General features: G+C 37.9%; 3 protein-coding genes across 4 annotated transcripts in view; 1 reads left to right on the forward strand and 2 right to left on the reverse strand.

The window, feature by feature from the left end:
* chd5 (chromodomain helicase DNA binding protein 5) overlaps positions 1–8,842 on the reverse strand; it is a 77,299-nt gene extending 68,457 nt beyond the window's left edge. For both annotated transcript variants that reach the window (XM_059328534.1, XM_059328533.1), the window contains exon 1: positions 8,296–8,842. In XM_059328534.1, coding sequence (XP_059184517.1) covers positions 8,296–8,362 — 67 coding nt within the window. In that variant the 5' untranslated portion in view covers positions 8,363–8,842. The remainder of the gene's footprint in view (positions 1–8,295) is intronic.
* Positions 8,843–9,682: 840 nt separating this feature from the next.
* rpl22 (ribosomal protein L22) lies at positions 9,683–13,755 on the reverse strand. The gene is made up of 4 exons (XM_059330171.1): positions 13,708–13,755; positions 13,220–13,330; positions 12,796–12,920; positions 9,683–9,871 (listed from the first exon to the last, which is right to left on the reverse strand). The coding sequence occupies exons 1-4, from the start codon at positions 13,717–13,719 to the stop codon at positions 9,727–9,729; spliced, it is 393 nt and encodes a 130-aa protein (XP_059186154.1). The 5' UTR covers positions 13,720–13,755; the 3' UTR covers positions 9,683–9,726.
* A 2,181-nt stretch (positions 13,756–15,936) lies between these two features.
* rnf207a (ring finger protein 207a) overlaps positions 15,937–21,297 on the forward strand; it is a 38,211-nt gene continuing 32,850 nt past the window's right edge. The window contains 1 exon segment of the mRNA XM_059329868.1: positions 15,937–16,133. Coding sequence (XP_059185851.1) covers positions 15,943–16,133 — 191 coding nt within the window. The 5' untranslated portion in view covers positions 15,937–15,942.

Consider the following 21,297-nt stretch of genomic DNA (forward strand, 5'->3'; position numbering starts at 1 on the left):
TGCGTTCACACAAATGTCCCGCTTTATTGCTTTAAAGATCTATGCTTGCTTTTCGCCTAGACGATGGTGAAATGCGACAGAGCAGCAGCAGTGCTGCACGGTAGAACAGTGCTAACAGGCTACACAGTTAGCTCTGTAGCAGTACAATGTGTATGTGCTGCAGCAGCATGTGTTCACTTAGCGATCACCGTTTGTTTACAACAAGCACCAGTTAGCGAAGCCGGTTTGTTTATGATCAGTGGCAGACACCACATGTACAGTAAGCATGACGGGTTGTTTACAATAAGCGGCCACTGTGCCCAACAGTCCCATCAATTTTTCACCTCTGTGACTACCTCTGGAGGCAGAAAATTGGTGGGAATATTTGATCCTGGCATCCCGCTTCGGGCGCGTTCATAGTGGGGGCGAGACGTTACAGACCGTAAATGTCCTGGCATGTCTATGCAAGGGGCTAATGTTTTGACTGCACTCGCCGCCACCGCTGCCACCACCTCCTCATACTTTGTACCACAAAGCCAAATTGTAGTGTGAATTGACGCCAATATTACCCCGTTGTGGAATCAGTATAAATGTCCTAAGGTGAATTGACTGCAGAGCTCGTTGCAACACCTTTTATGGAAAGCTGTATGAAAAGGGCTAGAGCTAACTGCTCAGCTAAGGTAGCTAACAGAACTACGTAAATAAAACTGTGGCATTGGTGAGAATGTTGCCAGTGTCAGTTTAGGGTTAAAGCAGATAATTCATATCAAATTGAAGACTTTAAAGCAACTCAGATAAGGGGGCAGCAAAGACGAACCATCAGACAGTTCACACAGGAGTGTTGGCAACCAGTAATTAGATAACAAGGCTTTACAGCAGCATGCCAGCATGTTAGCCAAGCAGGAGGCAACACAGCCAAGACTGTAGCCAGTTTAAATGATTATAATGGAAGTGTAGTGTTCCACCAGTTCAATGTCTTCCAGACTGGTTATCTGTGATCTTAAGTGACCACAACTGGATGATATGAATACATGAATGATCGCCTGTAAGTAATTCTGTAAGTGATTGCTGTTTTGTTTGTATTAAGAGATGCTGAATTAAATGTTGACCAGTGCCATTTACTCAGCTATAATATACTCTCAAAAAGGCAAGTAGCAAATTCAGTAACAATCGAAACACAATCTCTTATTATCTTTGGTATTTTGTCATATATAATATGGAATGATGATAGCTGGGTAATATATATCTATCTTTCCGTCCATCCATCCATCCATCCATCCATCCAGTCATGGAAAAAAATTATTAGACCACCCTTGTTTTCTTCAATTTCTTGTTCATTTTAATGCCTTGTACAACTAAAGGTACATTTGTTTGTATGAACATAATGATAACAACGAAAATAGCTCATAATTGAAGAAAACAAGGGAAGTCTTATAATTTTTTTCCCATGACTGTATGTAGATCAATTATCCATTATCAAGGCTTTATTTGATCTATCTGCCCATCTGCCCGTCCGTCCGTCCGTCTCTCTATCTTTCTTTCTGCCTCACACACAGAGATCCATGCGCTTCTCTCTCCTTTATTTCTCTCATTCTAAATAAAGCCATGAGTTTGTGTGTTCAGTATCTCAAACAGGGAGCTCTTTTATGTCTCAGATGTGCGTTAAGTCGCCTGCCAGGCATCCTTGCATCTCTCTTAGACGCACTGATGATGACATGGCTCAGATGCAGATGAAGACGGCCCTGGATTACAGAAAGCACGCAATCCGTCGCTCTGCGTCTCTTTTCTTCCAACGAATAAACGATGACTGACAGGTTGACCACACATCACTGATTAGAGACATAAGATGATGCTGGACTGTGTGTCCCTTGCTCTGTTTTTCTGTACAATAAATCACTCAAACCTGACAGTGGTGATGCAGTGTTACTGAGGTAGGTTATAAAAGATCAATTACATGCAGCAGAGCAGAATAAGTTCTTTTTAGCTTTGCTAGCAGCATGCTTTGGAGGGTCTGTTTATCGTTCAGTCCACGACTGAGATATCTCAACAAATACTTGATGGAGAGACGCATGCAAAGACATTCATGGTCCCCAGAGGATGAACCATAGTGGTGATTCCATGTGCTTTCCTATATAGTCAGAAGGCTTTGCAAAATAAAGGGGACACGCCAGACAAAAGCACCAGTTTTTTTCCACATGCTCTCAACCACCATTAGTTTACATTTTTGGTAGGAGCCACTTCATCTAGATTGTGCTTTGGAGATGGCAGCCATATAAAATCTATGAGAACCAATATATCTTCCAAGCCACTTAAATGGTCTATCTTGGTGTCAAAATATAAATTTTTCTGGGTCAAGGAATCCATTAAAGCTATTGAGAATATCACTATTTGATCAAATTGATTTGTTAATTTTGGCCATGTATTTACGTCATTTCCAACTCAGTTCCTAAAAGTTCGGACATACAGTCATGGAAAAAATTATTAGACCACCGTTGTTTTCTTCAATCTCTTGTTCATAATAACCAAAATCATGGAAAATGTCTAGACATCAGCTCTTAAATTAAACTCTTATTTCTTTTTTGTTGCTGTTATCATCATATTTGTCCAAACAAATGTACCTTTAGTTGTACCAGGCATTAAAATGAACAAGAAATTGAAGAAAAGAAGGATGGTCGAATATTTTTTTCCATGACTGTATATTAATATAGGTAATATACAGTGCATGTATTCTGAAAGATGGATAATAGTGCCACCACTTAACTTCTTCTCATTTACACTTAGTTTTAAAATGTGTCTTGGTCGATCGGATCACAAGTTTCCATCGTCTTGGGTTCAAGACGCATTGTGATCTTATCCCTCAGACAACGGTTTGCTAGTTACAAATGATTTTGTCCATCTAATGTTATTACTTGCAGTAGGCCATGCATGTAAATAAGTTTATCCAACTCCTTCTTAGCTAGCCCAAGAAACACAGTTTAAATCGAGCGACCCAAGTTGTTGTTAACCAACATGATAAATGTGCACGGGGCAATTTGGCCTTTTAGGTACGTAGCAATGAAATCTGAACACAAGTGGTCAGCTCGAGACAACAGAGATGTGTCTCATCTGTCCACTTGTGAACCGATCGCCAAAGACGCATTTTAAAACCAAGTCCAAACCGGGTTAATATGTCAATTACTATTTGATGGATTTGCACAACATTTTTTATACATTCAGCTCCCAGATGATAAATCCTGATGATTTTAGAGACTATCTTACTGTTCCTATTTCACATGAAATGATATAGCATGATGGTGATTTTATTTTAGTTTTCTGTGAAATATCTCTCCAACTGGAAATTTGGTACTGCCATTTGTGCCCCATGGGATAACCTTATTTTACATTGGTGATTCTTTTTTTCAATAATTATAATTTATTTTATTATTATTTGCCGTAAAACTTTTATTGATAACCAAATACCTGTAAAACCATCCTCAGCTGTACATCATGGTTAGTGCTCATTTGCATGTCTAACAAGCTAAACTAAGATAGCAAACAGATGGTAAACTTCAGGATTAAAAACTTGCTATTCCACCTGCATGTGCTTGTTTTGCCAGATGTGGTAGAGCACACTTGGGCGATCTCTGTGTTACCATCTCAACCCATGATTTAGGTAAGTGGGGAGGGTTTTTGTTCTGGCACCTTGGAGATGATAAATAATAAATTATTGTACATTATTTTGGCTGCTTTATATGATAAGGTGTGTGCACATTTGAATGCAGAAAAAAAATCCTGAATCATTTTGGGTTGAAACTAACATGCTGGGTCTAGTTTAATTCTAAAGCTTGGAAAATATGAGATCAATTGATGCATGTCGAGTGTGAAGGCATACAAAATGTACCATTTATGTTTCCCTGTAATTTAATCTCTCCCCTGCGGTCATGGAAATTGATAGTTTAACTTGTCATCTTGATGCAATATACTACTCTAACATCATAATTCAGATATATATATATTTTCATAAACTGATGGTCATGTACACACAAAAACCATCTTTGTTTGAAGTTACAATTATGCACTAGGTCTCCTGGAGGTTTAATCTTTGAGTTAAGGCAAAGATAAAAACAGTTTAATAGGTTACTTAATAGGCTTTTTTCAAAATGTGATGTGACAACCCAATGCAAACTGGAAGAAAAATGCACATCATGCACACAAATCACCCCCCAGGTGAAGTTTTTGGGGAGCCTCTGTAAACATCAGGATGTTAGCATTTAGCTGAAATCACCCCTGTGCCTGAAGTACAACCTCACAGGTGCAACATATTGGTTAAAAATCAAACTAAAATATTGAACACACATGCAAACATCCTCTCATCAATGCACCTAATTTATAGACAGAAGATGTGACAGCAATACAGCTGATTGAAGAAGAAAAAAAGAAAGATGTCTGTGTTTAACACCTGCGTTGCCTGTAATCTGAAACCTGCCCAGTAAATGGCCTGTGAATTCCCCAAAGGGAGCGCCATCAGGGGAACGATAATCTTTCTGCTTGGTGAGTGGACCAGGCTGTGCCAGGTGTTTGAAAGGGGGGGGAGGTCGCTCAGTCATGTGGCACAGTGAGGTCTGGCACCAGACTGTGTTAGAAAGAGGACCAAAGCTCCACTTGGCATAAGAGCCTTCTGTAAAGTGCGGACGGATGGCACAGACACAGTTCTGACCTTCCTGCAAGGGCTTGGCCACTGGACTGACCCATTAGAAGGGAGATTCATGAGCAACTCCCAAGTGAGGAAGCTACAGTTTACTGGAAAGCACATTAGCCCTTTCTCTGTTGGCCCCTGTGTGGAAATGCCCACTTAATGTTGCCCTGCATTGCTTGCCACAAAGGAGAAAAAATAGAGCCATAGCTTTTCCTCTCCTCATTGATCAAGTACTTATAGCTTCAGCCTCAAGACAAAGACATCCATAGACTATTATTAGAAAATGTAATCATCAATGTGATGGAAGGATAAAGACCAAATAGCACCATTAAAAATATATCTATCACAGATGATATATGCACAAGAGTGTAATGTGTGCAACATAAAAGCTGTTATAAAACAGACTGGAATGCTGCAACGCTCATCTGCAAATACAAAAAAAAAGCATCTTTTGTGCACAGGCTTCGTGCACGCGCAGCAGGAAAAAATGGTGTCAACTTTCACAGTGAGAGATCCAAAAATAGACCCCTTTCCAATTGGGGATAAGATTTGTAGGCACACAAAAGCCCATGATAATCTTTCAATTTTAGGGAAGAACAAAACAATTAAAACAGAAAACACAATGGAACAATCTGTGACAGTGTGAGCACCCGGAGTGAAACAAAGGGAATTAGGACACTTTATGTGCCACAACAAATAAAGGCTGTGATAGGAGAGCTTTTGGGGGCCCGGAGTCCCCCCTGGACCTGCTTCTACATTTGTTGCGTTTTAATTGCATGGAAGCATCTTAATGCGGGGAAAATTCTGACCTGGATTCATGACCTTGTCTGTCAGTTTGATGCCCATTGATGCAGGTCGTAAACTGTCTGAACGCCACTTCCTGTATCAGCAGGTTAACAATGGATTCGCAGCACTTTATCACGGTCAATGATGTGACGGAGACAGAAGACACATACCACTGAAAGCCAATCACACTGTCAGAACAGCAGAAATATTAAATTTAGCAACAAAAATCTTTCATCCCTTTCATATGTGTATAGCCAACAACGTAAAATACAAAATGATATCAAGGCGGACATGAATCAATTACCACTGACACGTTCAATGTTTTGATGTTTCAAACTGGATTACTGCTCACATATCTTCACTCACCTGCCATAATCAATTGCACCTTTTCCTCTCTCATACATGTTTAACCAACTACAGGGTTATTGGGGACACGCATCACTGCTTGTGTTCTCCCTCAGGCTACGGCTGGCAGTCCTAGATGATGCTTCAACTGCTCGACACTCCTCTCTGTCTCTCCCCTTCTCTCACTCTGTCTGTCTCTTTTTCTCTCCATACTGCACAGCATCCAATGCAAGCCTGTTGGCATTACTGTAAACCTGGCTTGTCAAAAACAGGGTGTATTTATAGGACAAAATGGCAGTTACTACTAGCACTGCAACTCATTATGGATTATTTCCATTTTTTTTTTTTTTACGAATCACTTTCTCAATAATTCAATTAGCTTGTTGGTCTAGTAAATGACAGAAAAAAAAGGTGGAAAATGTGGATTAGTGGTTCCAAAAAAGCACAAAATGTCGTCTTTAAATGTCTTGTTTTGTCCACAACTCAAAGATAATCCGCTTTACTGTCATGGAAGGAGTAAAGAAAGCGGCAAATATTAACATTTGAGAAGCTGGAATGGGAGAATTTTGACTTTCCTTTCTTAAAAATACTCACTCAAACCTATCAATCGATTATGAAAACAGCTGGTGCTTAATTTAACAGTTCCCAACTGATCAAATAGCCTTTGCAGCCCCAGGCAAATCATATGTTTTAGCAATAGATTTACCGATGATATACTGCCATTAATGTATCCTCTTTTGTGTGAGACTACAGCATTAGAGGCTCAAAACCTTTATATAAGCATGAAATATAGCAAGAAGCGCAAAATGGCAACCATATTTGTTACAAATTTTCATAATTTTGTCCCTTAATGTTCCCTGAACCTTTTCAGGAGAGGCATGTTACTTGTTACAACCAAAAAGTTCCTCCATTTAGACCAGAAACTCAATTGTGATGTAGTTTTGTGTGTCAAATTATCACTCAGCAGCAATTAGATGGCTGGAGACGACAATGCATTGGCTTTTTTACACTCTCAACTTGCTCAATCTTTTGTTTTATAGATTGAACTTTTCCAAAACAGTGACGTGAAGGGAAAGAAGAGAGCCAAGCAGCATCTTCTGAGTCCTGACACCTCAACATCAAATCATCTGATGTTTCGAGCGAGATGCAAGAAAAGAAAAAATATGAACCTACTGACACAGCGACATAAAGATGCCTGGTTATTGTGCCCTGCAGAATGCACTTCATCACCTCAGCCTGCATCAGGAAACAGATTCTCAGCAACTGAGGAGTTAGGAGATGTGGATTTTTGATAAAGCCGGCTCCTGGCTGCACATGACAGCTATCCGAGTTAGCAGTTTAGGTACATGTCAAAGTCACAGCAGCTCTAGCTAATCCCAGTGTTCATTTATAGCAAATCACCAGATGCCTGAAAATCTTAAACTATTAAGAAAGCATCAATTTAGTCAGCTTAGCACTATGAGTGGGATTTCCCAAACTAATAAGAGTTTTATCTGTTTTACCAGCACAATGTTTAGGACACAAAACCATTGGATGCATGGACACCCGCCACCAACACTGAGACAAACCTCAACAGCCAAAAAGACAAACGAAATGACCACAATTTGGCAAGAGGTGCCCTGCAGACAGGTCATTAATTAGAGAATCTCAGCATCCCCTGTGCCTTGATTAGATTTTAACATTTCTAATGAGAGAAAATGTCATGTAGGCTCTCCAACAACTGGTTCATTGCCAGAGCAGAGTGGCTGACAGATTAATTTTACAGCCACAAGAAATATTGCACAAATTTGGCTGGAATGAGCTGCGTGTCAAGAATGTGGGTTACAGTTAATTTCAAGTTAGTGCACGACCCAGAGCTGAAGGGGATGTTTGGTGACCTAAACCGTGGTCAACAACAGTGCACAGGACCAAGGCAAAGGCACAGTGGATAAGCAGTGTTTACTGTAGCCTACACGTGGCTTTCACACCTCTGCGGCCATGCAGTGCTGGAAAAACATTTAAAGTTGGAGCAGCCTCCTGATCACAAGTGGAAACAGCATCCTCTAGAACAAAACCAACACGGATGTTGTCACTGGTAGCCCGTTTCTACTTAAAAGCATATGCACACAGTAATTGAAAGACATCACATCATACACCGACACAGCATCGAGTCAATTGTCATGGTTTTAAACAGCTTTCTGAGGCAAACTGTTCAGGTAAAAAGCCATTCACTTGTACACGCATGCAGCCTGAGAAAGGAAAAAAAAACAGCCTACAGAAACCATGCAGCAGGGTTTGCATCATGCCCCCAAATCAGGCTGGATGTGAGGACAGCCGTCCAAAAAACCCGTTCCCACCTTTAAGACACTAGGTCGTGCAAAAAATAATAGCATGACTCTGCTTATTGCACCCCACCCCTCCTCCTCCTCTCTCTGGTCTCAGGAACGCAGGACAAGCCCTTTTCCCCGCATTCAAGGCGTAGCGGCGCAAAAATAATCTGAAGGACACCCCGCCTCCCCCCTTCCCCTCACCTGGCATATCGTCTTCAAAATCCATGTCGTCTTGTCCCTCGTCTTCATTACTCAGCGACCCCGGCATCTTTATCTCATAGCCCCCCAAACCCCCTTTTAGGCTGAGAATACTGAAAGTTAACCCTCCAGACGCCGCAGCCCAGTCTCTTTCTTCACCCAAAAAGAAATGTATTCGTCGCTCAGTTTAAAAAAAAATAAAAATTATTTTTTTTAAAAACGCTGGGGGCTCTCTCTTCAGGAGTATAAAATAAAAATAATAAAAAAATTATATTATTTTCCACTGATCTCTATCCAGGTCTTCCAGTCTGAAAAATAAGAAAGACAAAAATGGAACACACATGCCCAGATTGTGACGTCTGGTCTGTTGCCATGACGATGCATCCCATAATTTCACCCACAACTAGTTAGTCATGCTCTCTTAGTTAACACTTTAACTAGTAGTGTGCAAAAAAAACACACTCGTGCGGCAAAGCCATGTGCCGCTAATAGGCGGATGCACTCCTGCGCCTGTCGCCTGCCCATTTCCTTTTGGAAGTCCGGAGGATTGAGACAGAAACTTCTGCAGCTTCACTGTTCACTCTCAACCTTTACTCTAAATACGGAGCCAGGCTGTAGGGGGCAAAAACAGGATTTCTTCTCAAGGGAGCATGCTTATATTAATATATATTTTATTTGCACTAATTTCAACTTCTAATTAATGCCAAAAAACCCAAATCTGCTTTTTGATTGTGCAAATTTTCACTTTTTCCACACCAAAAATAAAATAAATAAAAATACACAAGTGTAGCCTGATGACTGCCTGCTGTGAGAGGAGTCCTGGCTGCCAGTGGTCTCACTGTTGTCAAGGCTACCACAGCTGTATCACAGGATGCCCCACAGAGCTCAGCACAGAGCACATGAGCTCCAACTTCACTTAATGCAGCAAACTATACAAAACCATGTGCAGCACGGTTCTGAATGCACACACTGCAGTGTGGTTTTACTCCAAATGGTTCCTATTTTTATTCAATTGTAGCCTTTTTATTAATAACCAACTTAATTGTTTTGTTGCACTTTTCCCTCCTCTTAAGATAATGAATTTATCTACTTTTATATTCTGTATTATTCAATTAGCCCTGCTGGCTCATATCTGTAAATAAAAGCACATGATACATTTTTAAATTACTATAAATAAAAGTCAGGTAAAGGCTCCAAAAAACAAGGAGTAAAGTAGAGACTATTAAACTAAAATATTCTAGAAATGGCTAGTATATTAGAATTTGTTTTAAATGTGCATCTAGAGAATACTCAAAAAATAAACAGACAATCCCTGGTAAACATAACGATGCTGTATATGATGCCAAGAGACAACTAAAGCACATAAATGAAATAAAAAGGACAATACTGATTTTCTTGTCTCTTTCTGACATTTTATTGAAAGTGGTATGAAGTTTAATCTTCATCCTCTTCCTCCTCTTCGTCCTGGTTGATCTGGAAGTAGCGCAGCTCGTAGCTCTCCTTGGTGTTGGCCACGACCCGCAGCCAGTCCCTGAGGTTGTTCTTTTTCAGATACTTCTTGGTGAGATACTTCAAGTATCTGCAAGAGGTGAGGAGGAATGAGTAAAATCATTAAGATGTCAGCCAAAAGTATGGATAATTTATAGCATTCCTAAATCACGTCTGCAGTCTTTAAATGTGCTGAGACAAACAAATTAGTGTGGACTAAATGTCAAAAACAACCTGTGACAGTGACAAATATGAGGATGTAATGAAACTTTTGCATTTTGCTATAATGCAATAAAACATTTTTAAAATAGGGCAAAGCAAGTGCTTGAATTTTATGTATCATTACATGCATTAATAAGACATACAGGTCATTTCTAATAATAAAAGCAATGTCCAAATTAATTTTAATATTGAAGTATACACATATAAAGCCAGTGCTATCTGCATTCAATGTATATGTGAATGCATATTAGGATAAGATAGATGGATCATATGTGGAGGACATGAATAATTATAGCATTTACTAAAAGCACCATCTCCAAGTGACTTTTTCCTTCTTTTACAAAGTGCTCCATTTAAAGAATGAGAGTGGCAGAGAGTCACCCTCTGGTGGTGGTGTTCCTACCTCAGACAGAAGTCCTCATGTATTAAAAAATAAAGTTCATGCAAAATAAAGGGACATTTCACATAGGAACTATTATCTTTGTAGTATAGATCCAACATGGAACTGTTCTCAACAGGGTCTGTGGATTATCCTGAAGAACTGGATCATCATTTCTGGATAAAAACATTGCTGTTGAGTTTTTCAAATTTATTTTTTTGGCACTTTAAGGCACCACAAGTGTGATTAAGTCCAATTATAGACAGCAGAAATATCTTGGTTATCTCCAGCAACTCACAACAAAACAGCCTAGATTAATAAACAGAACTAAAGAAAATAATTTGAATTTTTGATTTTGTGGTTAACTGTCCTTTTAATGTTAATGTATATAATTATATGTACAATTTCAACATGGTGATTTTAGTCACCTTTTGACTTCTTTGTATATTTTTTTATTTTATCCAGCACTCCATTTACTTTAAATTGGAATTATTTTTAGGCACTTTAAGCAGTGTGCAAACAAAGTCAAAAGTTTATTTTAGTCCAATTTTCCCACTTATCTAGTGGTAGATACGGATATATTTATGTATATTTGAAATAAATTTTGTTTGTGGCGGCTCAACAGCAACACAACTAGTTTTTAAGGCTGAGTAGAGTTGCACGCCCAAAAGAAAAGCAAACATTTCTGGTCAGATGAAAACGCATTATCAAAGACTTGAATATTAACAGGTTTTTGGATATGCAACATATTGCAACACCAACATTTTCAATGTGTTTGAAGGAACAAAAGAGGGAGGCTGTATTTGCAAGGTTGAAGATGGCACAAGCAGCTAAAGCGGTTTTACATCATCCGTATTTTGATTAATGATGAACATGTTAAGTTAATTGGAGTATGCACAGATGCATGTAGACAAGAATATTAGCGGTATCCTCATTTTTATTATCTGTGTAAAGGGAAAAAGTTTATTTTATGCATGTAACCATAGCCGACATTGTTAAAAACACCTGCAATTTTCCTAACGAGAAAAGTCAAAATGTCTGCGGAAATGGCCTGTTTTTCCCCTCTTTTATTGTTCCTTCAAACCAAACAAAATTGCACCTCAATTGCAAACAAATCAAACCCAAATCATCTGTGTGGTTACAAAACACTTAAGTTTAAGTGTGTAAATTGTTGTGTGATTTGGTTGAAATTACTCTAAATCTCTTTCCTAAAGGCTCAAAGTAAAAAGATATAAAGAGATATAAAACTTTCTACCAACTTATTAATCTTACAGACATCTCTGGAAATAGATAAACTCTGTTTTAGTATAAATGAATATGTTGCATGGGTCAGAGTTGTTTTCCTGGGTGCATTCATATTGTAGACCACATTCAAAACGTCAAAAAGAGACTGAATTGTTTAAACACCTACAGAGCTTCAGTCTGAACCACATTTATCACATAGATGCTGGAAGTTAAACAGCACTGTTCAGAAATGAGGAACAGAACAGATTGAGTTATACCATCTTAGTCACATTTATGGCAAAGGCTACCAAAAAGTACGTCCTGAAATTGTGATATACTGCTGTTGTTTGTTTAAAAATACATTTGATGCTCGCTTCTTAACATCCCACAGAGTGGTTCATGTGGATAGAAAATCAGCTGACCACAACTTCCATTAAGTGGTAAACCATAAACAATTTACAGCCTCAGTTAAAGTCTGTGAGGGCGTGTACATGCAGGACACATTTCAGGTTGAGAGTCAATATAATAGGATAGTATAGCTTATAATAAATAGAGCTGTATTTGTTAGGTACCTACTTAGTTTACTCTATTTCTTAATCTGTTATATAATTGTGGGTTGGACTCAAGACATTTAAATAAAATCCATTTTTTTTAATATTAATTCCCCTCTCTTTCACATATATAGTCACCACCCTTGTTTTCTTTAATTTCTTGTTTATTTTAATGCCTGGTACAACTAAAGGTACATTTGTTTGGACAAATATAATGATAACAAAACTAGCTCATAAGAGTTTAATTCAAGAGCTGATATCGACAATTTCCATGGTTTTCTTGGAAATTATTTTGATTATCATCAAGAAAACCATGGAAATGTCTAGATATCAACTCTGATATTAAACTCCTATCAGCTATTTTTTTTGTGTTATCATTACATTTGTCCAAACAAATGTATCTTTAAAATGGCATTAAAATGAAGACAAATAGTCTAATACTTTTTTTCTATGACTGTAGATAGCTACTCACAGTGGATACTAATTATTTGTTCAAACATTAAATAAAATTATTTTTTTGTCACAAAGCACGTTTGCGCCACTGTGCTGAGCAGAAACAGCATTAGATCTGAACATGACTGATGTGAAAAAACACATTTCAGTCACCGGATATGGTGCTGCACTGTGTTTTTTTCATACCTCTTTGAGAAGGGAACTTCAGAGTTCACTGCGATTTTACTCTTGCTCCTTTCGATGGACACCACGCCACCACCAAGACTTCCAGCTTTGCCGTTCACCTTGATGCGCTCCTGCAGGAACTGCTCCTGTAAAGTGCAGAGGACATAGCAAGAGTTATTAAAAAATAATCCTGAACATAACAAAAACTATTCTATAACAAATGGTTCCAAGGGTTTCTGACAGGTGACACACTGTGGCTGACATCTTGTTAGTTTCCATATAAAAATAGACAGGATAAAAGTGTCCATTCTTTATTCTGACTGCGACCATCAGATCCAGTGACTCAGGATTGATCCCTCTGATGTGACAGCAGTGTTTGACACCGTCTGACAGCTGCTGGTTAACACACAAAATTGTCTCATCGTGTCTCAACCAGTCTACTCACAAAGTTGGCAGCATCCATGATGCCATCCTCCACAGGGTGAGTGCAGTCCAGAGTGAACTTCAGGATCTGCTTCTTCCTCTTCCCACCACTCTTTCTGACCACCTGCTTTTTCTAGCAGAAATTCACACATAAAACTCTCATAATCAACCATTCAAAGTAACTTGTAGATTATCCAAAAATGTCACATAACATACATAAGTTACAGACAATCGTGTTTCGAAAGCTGAAAATGGCACATGTTAAAGAAAAACGCCCAAATGCTGAGCTACCGAGACATTACAATCCATGTTTCAATGCTAACTAGCGTTAGCATCAAAGCTAGCCCAACGTGGTATGGGCAGAAACAGTAAACAAAGCGATAAAAAGGAGGCAAAACCATCCGTGTCCGCTGTATTAATGTACACTGATAACATACAGTTATGTGAAGCCAAAAGACAAGTTAAAATACAGCCTCTTTATGCAGTTTATTTGATCGTTTTACTACTCACAATCGGGGCCATGGCTGACGCTTTCAGCAAAAAGGAAGGAGCGAAGTCTGCGCAGGCGCTATAATACCCGGCCGCACGATCGATCGCATCTATTTATCTGGGATCGATTAATGAAAGTAACCTAAAAGCCACGTCTTTCAATTAAAAAAACAAAAATATATATATTACATGTTGCAGCGGCTTAAATTACACCAACGGTGTAGCGCTCAGACGTTATCTTTCAACTGAATTTGTCAATTAACCAGAAGTAAGTTCCCCGAAAATTAAGGTAGTTTAGCTGCTGTTTTCGCAATAATTGTTAGATGTGTTATGAAAGTATTTTATAATATAAGTATGTAATATACTGAGCCATGAAATGTGTTTGAAAAGTATGGAAAAAGTAAAGCAAGTGGACTTTTTTTTCACTTTTTAATTTACATCCCTAATTTACTTATACTTTCCAACATGTTTATTAAAAAGAGATGGTATTCAACACCTTCAATTAAGTAATTTCAATTATTTTTTAATTTGACCTACAGGAAGTTAGCTGAAAATGAGAAATTAAAATATTTGCACAAGTTTTTCTGCAAATATACATTATAGTCAACATTAATTGATTATAAAGTTTCCCATAATAAAAATAAATAAATAAAGATTTTCTTTCTCGGCTGGGCATATCTTTCAAAGATGAATCTATTTTCCCCCCTATAATTAACACCCAACATACAAAAAATAATGCAAGATTATATGGTTCCTTTTAGTAAACTTCCAAGGAAATTAATTGGGAATTGTATGGACATCTTTGCTACAGCTTCTCTATATTGAATGTTTTCATAATTTTGCTCTGGACTCTTGGAATTGGATTAGTGATATTTTTCTATCGAATAGAAAGTGATATTGCTTTTATGCAACATAACAATAACAAACGGCAGAAAATCTAAATTTTATCCAAATTACAATATATGCACTTGTGTGATAGCAACATCGTAGGTGGCACAACATTTTAAGGCAAATATGAGTAAAAATACCATTTTGAATTGAGTATTGTGGTGCACAGAGATAAAACACAGAGTAAAACAAACAAATAAATAAACACTGCTCAGTGTCCAAGCCAGACCCACACAAAAAAGTAGGGGGAAAAAGCACACTATGATCCTTTTATTATGATTCACTGAAAACAAAATGAGAATATTGATGCTGATATGATCATTCCCCTCAATATTGTGTCATATTGCCGTTTCAATATCGGTTAAAATGAAATTCAAAACTAGATATTTTGTCCAAATTGTTCAGCTCTACTTCATACAGTCATGGAAAAAAGTATTAGACCACCCTTGTTTTCTTCAGTTTCTGTTCATTTTAATTCCTGGTACAACTAAAGGTACATTTGCTGATATCTAGACATTTTCCATGGTTTTCCACGTACCATTGGTTGTACCAGGCATTAAAATGAACAAGAAATTAGAGAAAACAAGGGTGGTCTAATATTTTTTTCTGTGACTGTATATGTAGCACTTAAAAAACACAAACAAAATGTAATGTTTTATGTGAAAAGTTAAAAAGCATTCCTCTCTCATTGTTGCAGCAGATTAAATGATCTACAATGCTCTAACATCAACCCTTTCCCTCCTCAGTCAACCTGCCTTGGCCTCCAAGATGTAACAACAGTGTGACATTAGAAATAGGACAACTGTATTTTTAATCTCTATGGCACAGCAATATTAAATGTCCCTTTTGCACTTTGGCAACCCTCGGGGGGCTGGCAGGAGCTGTGTGGTGTCAGCTGCCTGGCGGAGGGACCCCGTCGGCCGACTATTGAAGAGTTTCTGCATTGCTGTCATTCCTGCTGGGGGTAGCTGATAGCAGCACTGAAAGGTAAGACAGTGGCTCTCTGTGCCTTCTGTTGACCAGCCTCCTGCATTTACAGTAGGATTTGTTGGCTGGACTTAATTTTGGCGCCGGCACTGTCTTTGATGGTATTTATTTGCTGTCTTTGCTTTGTTGTTGTCGCTGAAGCCCCGGGCACTCTTAAACATCTGACAAGGTAAGAGACAAAGACAAAAAGCTTGTTTATTCCAATTAATAGCTCTCTCTCTCTCTTGATCAAAGACAAATTTCTCAGCCTCTGTTATAATATCTGGTATATTTAGATCATAACACATGTTAAAGCTCTTTTGTTTAGTGATGTGATTAAAAACTTGTCAATCAAGTGATTCCTTCACAGTTTCACATTCTTCACATACTGTTTTTTTTCAGATGGCAGGAGGAATCTTCACCCACCTGGATAATCTGTGCAGTGTGGACTGTGCTAACGTCCACCCCCTGGTGTGTCACCTGTGCCACGAGCAGTACCAGTCCCCGTGTCTGTTGGACTGCTACCACATCTTCTGTGCTCGCTGCCTGCGAGGCCGGACCAATGACAGCCGTCTCAGCTGCCCCCTCTGTGGGTAAGAAACAGCACTGTGAGGTTGATTGGGAGACTGGACATGGATGGAAAACCTAAATACAGCCATGGAAAATAATATTAAACCACCCTTGTTTTCTTAAATTTCTTGTTCATTATAATGCCTGGTGCAACTAAAGGTACATTTGTTTAGACAAATATAATAAACCACATAAATAGCTCATAAGAGTTTAATTTAAGAGCTGATATCTAGACATTTTCTATGGTTTTTTTGTTAATGATTTTGGTAATTACCAAGATATCAGCTCTTAAATTAAACTCCTATGAGCTATTTTTGTTGTTATCATTATATTTGTCCAAACAAATGTACCTTTAGTTGTACCAGGTATTAAAGTGAACAAGAAACTGCAGAAACAATAGTCTAATAATTTTTACCAACTTAACTTTAACTCCATAAAAGTAAATATTGTACTTTTTACTCCACTGCATTTAGCCGACAGCTTTAGTTACTTTTGATGTGAAAACCATGATCAATTTAAAATGATTAGGTTAAACCTCATAACAGTATATTGAGTAGTTAAAATGAGCAACATCTTGAGGAAATTAAAATTTTGTTCACATAAATGCATAAATACAAATAATCTAATAATATATTTAGAATATATAAAACAATCTGAGTGGGGTCATTCTGTATAACAAGTATGTTTCCTTTTGATACTTTAAGTACATTTTCTGATCTTTTTGTCAAGTTTTGAATGCAGGATGTTTACTTGTAGTGGAGTAATTTCACAGTGTAGTTAGTATTATTTGGTATTTGGTATAAGTATTAGTACTTTTACTGAAGTAAGTGATCTGAATACTTCTTCCACCACTAAACAGCTTCCTAATTTTCCAGTAAATGCTTGCAGTTAGTGGGAAAAATCCTTTAAAAAGAGGTTTGCTGTTTATTAAGAGTATCTAAGCCTGGGAATCACATTCATGGTATGTTGTATGAAGCCATAAATCCACAAACAAGCTGAAAATATGGCAGTCGTGAGTGATGAGCAGGTGATTTCAAACATGATTAAGCTGTTTAAATCAGTGTAAAATATAATTTAGCTCCTTTGAATCCCCCGGAGGGTCAAATGTTTTGTGCGAAAAGCCCAATTTTTCCCACAGGCCCCAGTTTTGGGCAGCGTTGCAGAAAGGTATTTGTTCCACATAAGCTCATTAGTAGATTGGTCTGGTTTCGTGCAGGAGATTTGAGGAGAATCCCATTGGCTGCAGAGAGCCTTGAGTCTCTCTGTTTTGGTTCTCGGCCGCTGCTCGGTGACCCGCTGCTGGCCTGGTCTGGGCAGGGCAGGCCTGAGTGGCTGGAGCAGCTGCAGGGTCATCCCAGTGTCTGATTTAGTCCTTGGACCCCGGCGCTCAACGGGGCCAGCAAGTTCCTCTAAGACCAGTCACACAGCAAACAAAGCATTCTGGTATTTGGCTCTGGTGCCAGCAGCTTAGGGCAATCAAAAGCACTCACATGATACCAATCTATTTCATCCCCTATTAAGGACTGACTCAAGGTTACCAGTCACCTCCAGGTCTGCAGTATTAACTTTCACCCCTCAGAGCACACAGGGACGTATACATATACAACATGATCACACCAGGAGTCTTTTTCTTCTGCATCAGATCCAGCTTGACCCAGATTTAGTGACTCCTCTTGTGTGTTGATGCAGGAAATCTAACAGTGATGTTGACTCATGCTCATGTCATGTCCCTGAGATACAGTTTTATTGATTTTTTTGATCCCAGACGGGAATTTGTTTGCAGTGTGGGCACAAACTTTAACATGTACAACAAGAAAAAAACACACTTTTAAAGAGGTAATCAACAGGCAGTTAGAGATATAACCTGAACATGGCAGAAAATTATACTAAACAGTATTATTCAGTGATCAGTGATCCAAGATAATCGATGCAAAGTAATAAATTGATACATATCCCTTTTAAGATATGCTTTTATTTTGAAAATCCCACCTCATATTTATCTTTTTTTTTGTGAGTAGACTGATGTGTTAAACAGACATATGATATTGTTTTATATTAATTGCAGGCACTTGAATTTGATCTAATCAAAATCATAACATGGCAGACTTTGTGGTATCAGCCAGTATCATATTATTGTCCCAAGAATCCAGATAATATAGGAAAACTTGTGATTTACACCCCTAAATACTACACAGCAGTTCTCATAAAGTGCAACGATTATTATAAGTGATATAAAGAACTGCTTTATATCATCTCTGATGGGCAGTGCTGTTATTTACAACTAAACTCACCTCATACAATAATGTTTTGTCTGAGGCTGTTTAATTCATAACCACTCAGATTCTTTTGACATCAACATCATACTACAGCCAGTGGTGGAAGAAGTATTCAGATCCTTTACTGAAGTAAAATACTAAAACCACACTGTGAAATAACTCCACTACAGTAAAAGTCCTGCATTCAAAACTTACTAAAGTGGAAGTACAAAAGTATCAGCTTCAAAATGTACTTAAAGTATCAAAAGGAAAAGTACTCGTTATGCAGAATGAACCCACTCTGATTGTTTTATATATTGTTATTGATGCATTTATATAAGCAGGATTTACAATTTCAAAAGGTAGAGCTCAATTTAACTAATTAATATACTGGTATGTGCTTCAATAAATACATAAAATCTAATCACTTTAATGTTTTTATGTTAAATCTCGACCTGAAAATGAACTAAAGCTGGCAGCTAAATATAGTGGAGTAAAAAGTATAATATTTACCTAAAAAAATGTAGTGGAATAGAAGTATAAAGTTACAAAAAATGGAAATACTCAAGTAAAGTACCTCAAAATTATACACGCAGAATGAACCCAGTCAGATTGTTTTATATTTTCCAAACATTTTATTAGTTATTCGTTTTGATGCATTCATGTAAGCAGCAATTTTCTCAAGGGCTCATTTTAACTACTTTATATACTGTTATGAGGTTTAATTGAAATAAAACTCTAATCACTTTAAATTTAACATGTTTTTCATGTTAAATCTCGTCTTGAAAAGTAACTAAAGCTGGATGTAGTGGAGTAAAAAGTACAATAATTGCCTCAAAATGTAGTGGAGTAGAAGTAAGATTATAAAGAAATACTCACAAATATCTCAAAATTTTACTTAAGTACAGTATTTGAGTAACTGAACTTAGCTACATTCCACTGCTGGCACTACAGCTAATGTAGAAAATAGTTGTAAATTAAATATAATATAAAATGACCTAGGCAAACTGTGGCTGAACCTGAGGCAGCTTCTACATTAATCTGCCTTATAGCTGTTTGATATGAACCTGTGTCGTCGTCAGCTATATAAGCCGGAGTAATACCAACAGCAGTGCTTTTATTCATAGCTCAAGGTACCAGAGAAAAAAAAAACAGGCAATCATTGGTTTTCTATGGAAATAACCTCGTGGGCACAGAGCCACCGTGCTCCGCTGTCTGGGCTCGGGCTGCAGCTTGGCAGCTACTATTTCCATCAGCAGTCTGCTAACAGCTGCTCACTCAAGAACCATGTAATCTAGGAATTCACTACTCTGCTATTAGTAGAACACAATAGATCCCCGTTGCTATGAAAACTAGATAAAACATGCACAGCAGACAGCGGCGAGGGACATTAGCGCCACTGCAACTGAATCAGAAATGAGGCCAACAGTATTAGGGATAAATCAAACAGAAACAGGCCTGAGCAAATGGAGTTAATGTGACAGGAACTGGCCGCTGCAGCTGCCAGTGGACTCCTTTAATACCGCAGAATAAATGGTCACTGTGGTGATTCTTTAACTCTTTAGGTTAACAGGAAACTCAGGGACAGTTCAGCTTTTGTTTCATGAAAAGAGGATGAGTTGGCAGCTATTTTAAATTAAAATAATTTCAGTAAAACAGTAACCAGTAAACAATTTTGTTCACTTCACCGAGTGCAACATTGCAACATTACTTCTTATGTGCAATTATTTTTGTTTATACTAGTATATTTTTGCTATTCATACTTTTTATTAACTTATCTGATTCTTATTTTACTGTATTTTATTGTATTATTGTTTGTATATTTATTAAGTTCTATTTTATTTATTTTACCTTTATTTTACCAGGAAGTCCCTAGAGATTGCAATCTCTTTTTCGAGGGAGACCTGGCCAAGATTCGTTGCCAGTTACAGATTAAAATGACAGTGACAAAACATGGGAACATATAGTAAAAACAGCAAAAAAGAGAAATAGGCAATACATTATACATACAGAAAGGTACTGAATCCAACTCAGGTAAAACAGTTGCACTTTTCAGTAACATGGGCCGTTTGAATTGCTTTAAATTTTCCCAGGGATACTAGGTTTGTAAAATGTAACACAGTTTGCAAATTATTCCAAGACCATGGGGAAAAGTAGCCCCACTCAGTGGGAACTCTGGGAACATGGTAGGTAATCCATTTAGAGGAACGAAGCCGAGCACTGTTGTTCTGTGTCAGGAGGTTACATAAGTAAGGCAGGAGGAGACCCAGTATGGCTTTGTAGATGAAGATGTGCAAATGGAGTTTTCTGCGTAGTTTTAGTGAGGGCCAGTTGACTAAGCTGTATAGCACACAGTGGTGAGTATGAGGACCAGAATTAGTGATGAAACGTAGAGCACTGTGGTATACAGTATCTAATAGATGGAGAGTACAAGATGTAGCATGCATATAGAGAACATCCCCATTATCCAGTACACTTAAGAAGGTAGCCTGTACAAGTTTTTTCCTGGCTAACATAGTGAAGCAAGCCTTATTTATAATAAAATCCTAACTGTGGTTTCAGCTTTTTTTTTTTTTTACAAGGTTCTCTATATGGGTTTTATAAGACAAATTCTCATCAAGCCAAAACCCAGATACTTAAATGATGACACTTTTTCAATTTCACCTCCACTTTGAGTGTAGAGATTTACATTTTTTTTTTGCTTTGGGACTGTGTCTTAGTAAAGGTCATGAATTTGCTTTTCTTTGCATTTAGAGCTAGCTTGAGGCCACTTAGTGAGCTCTGATGTTACTTAATGCAACCTGAAGTTCCTTGATGGCTTAACTCAGGGAGGGGGCAATTGAGTATACCACAGTGTCATCCGCATAAAGGTAGAGTTTGACAGTTTGTATGTCCCCTATGTTATTTATGAATAAAGATAATAAAATTGGGG

Source organism: Centropristis striata, chromosome 3, assembly GCF_030273125.1.
Source record: "Centropristis striata isolate RG_2023a ecotype Rhode Island chromosome 3, C.striata_1.0, whole genome shotgun sequence".
NCBI lineage: Eukaryota > Metazoa > Chordata > Actinopteri > Perciformes > Serranidae > Centropristis > Centropristis striata.

Excerpts from the sequence above, each read along its gene's own strand:
- rpl22 (XM_059330171.1), bottom strand. Across the intron at positions 12,921-13,219 it reads TCATGGATGCTGCCAACTTT|GAGCAGTTCCTGCAGGAGCG; the intron begins GTGAGTAGACTG and ends TGCACTTTACAG. Across the intron at positions 9,872-12,795 it reads GAAGTTCCCTTCTCAAAGAG|ATACTTGAAGTATCTCACCA; the intron begins GTATGAAAAAAA and ends CACCTCTTGCAG.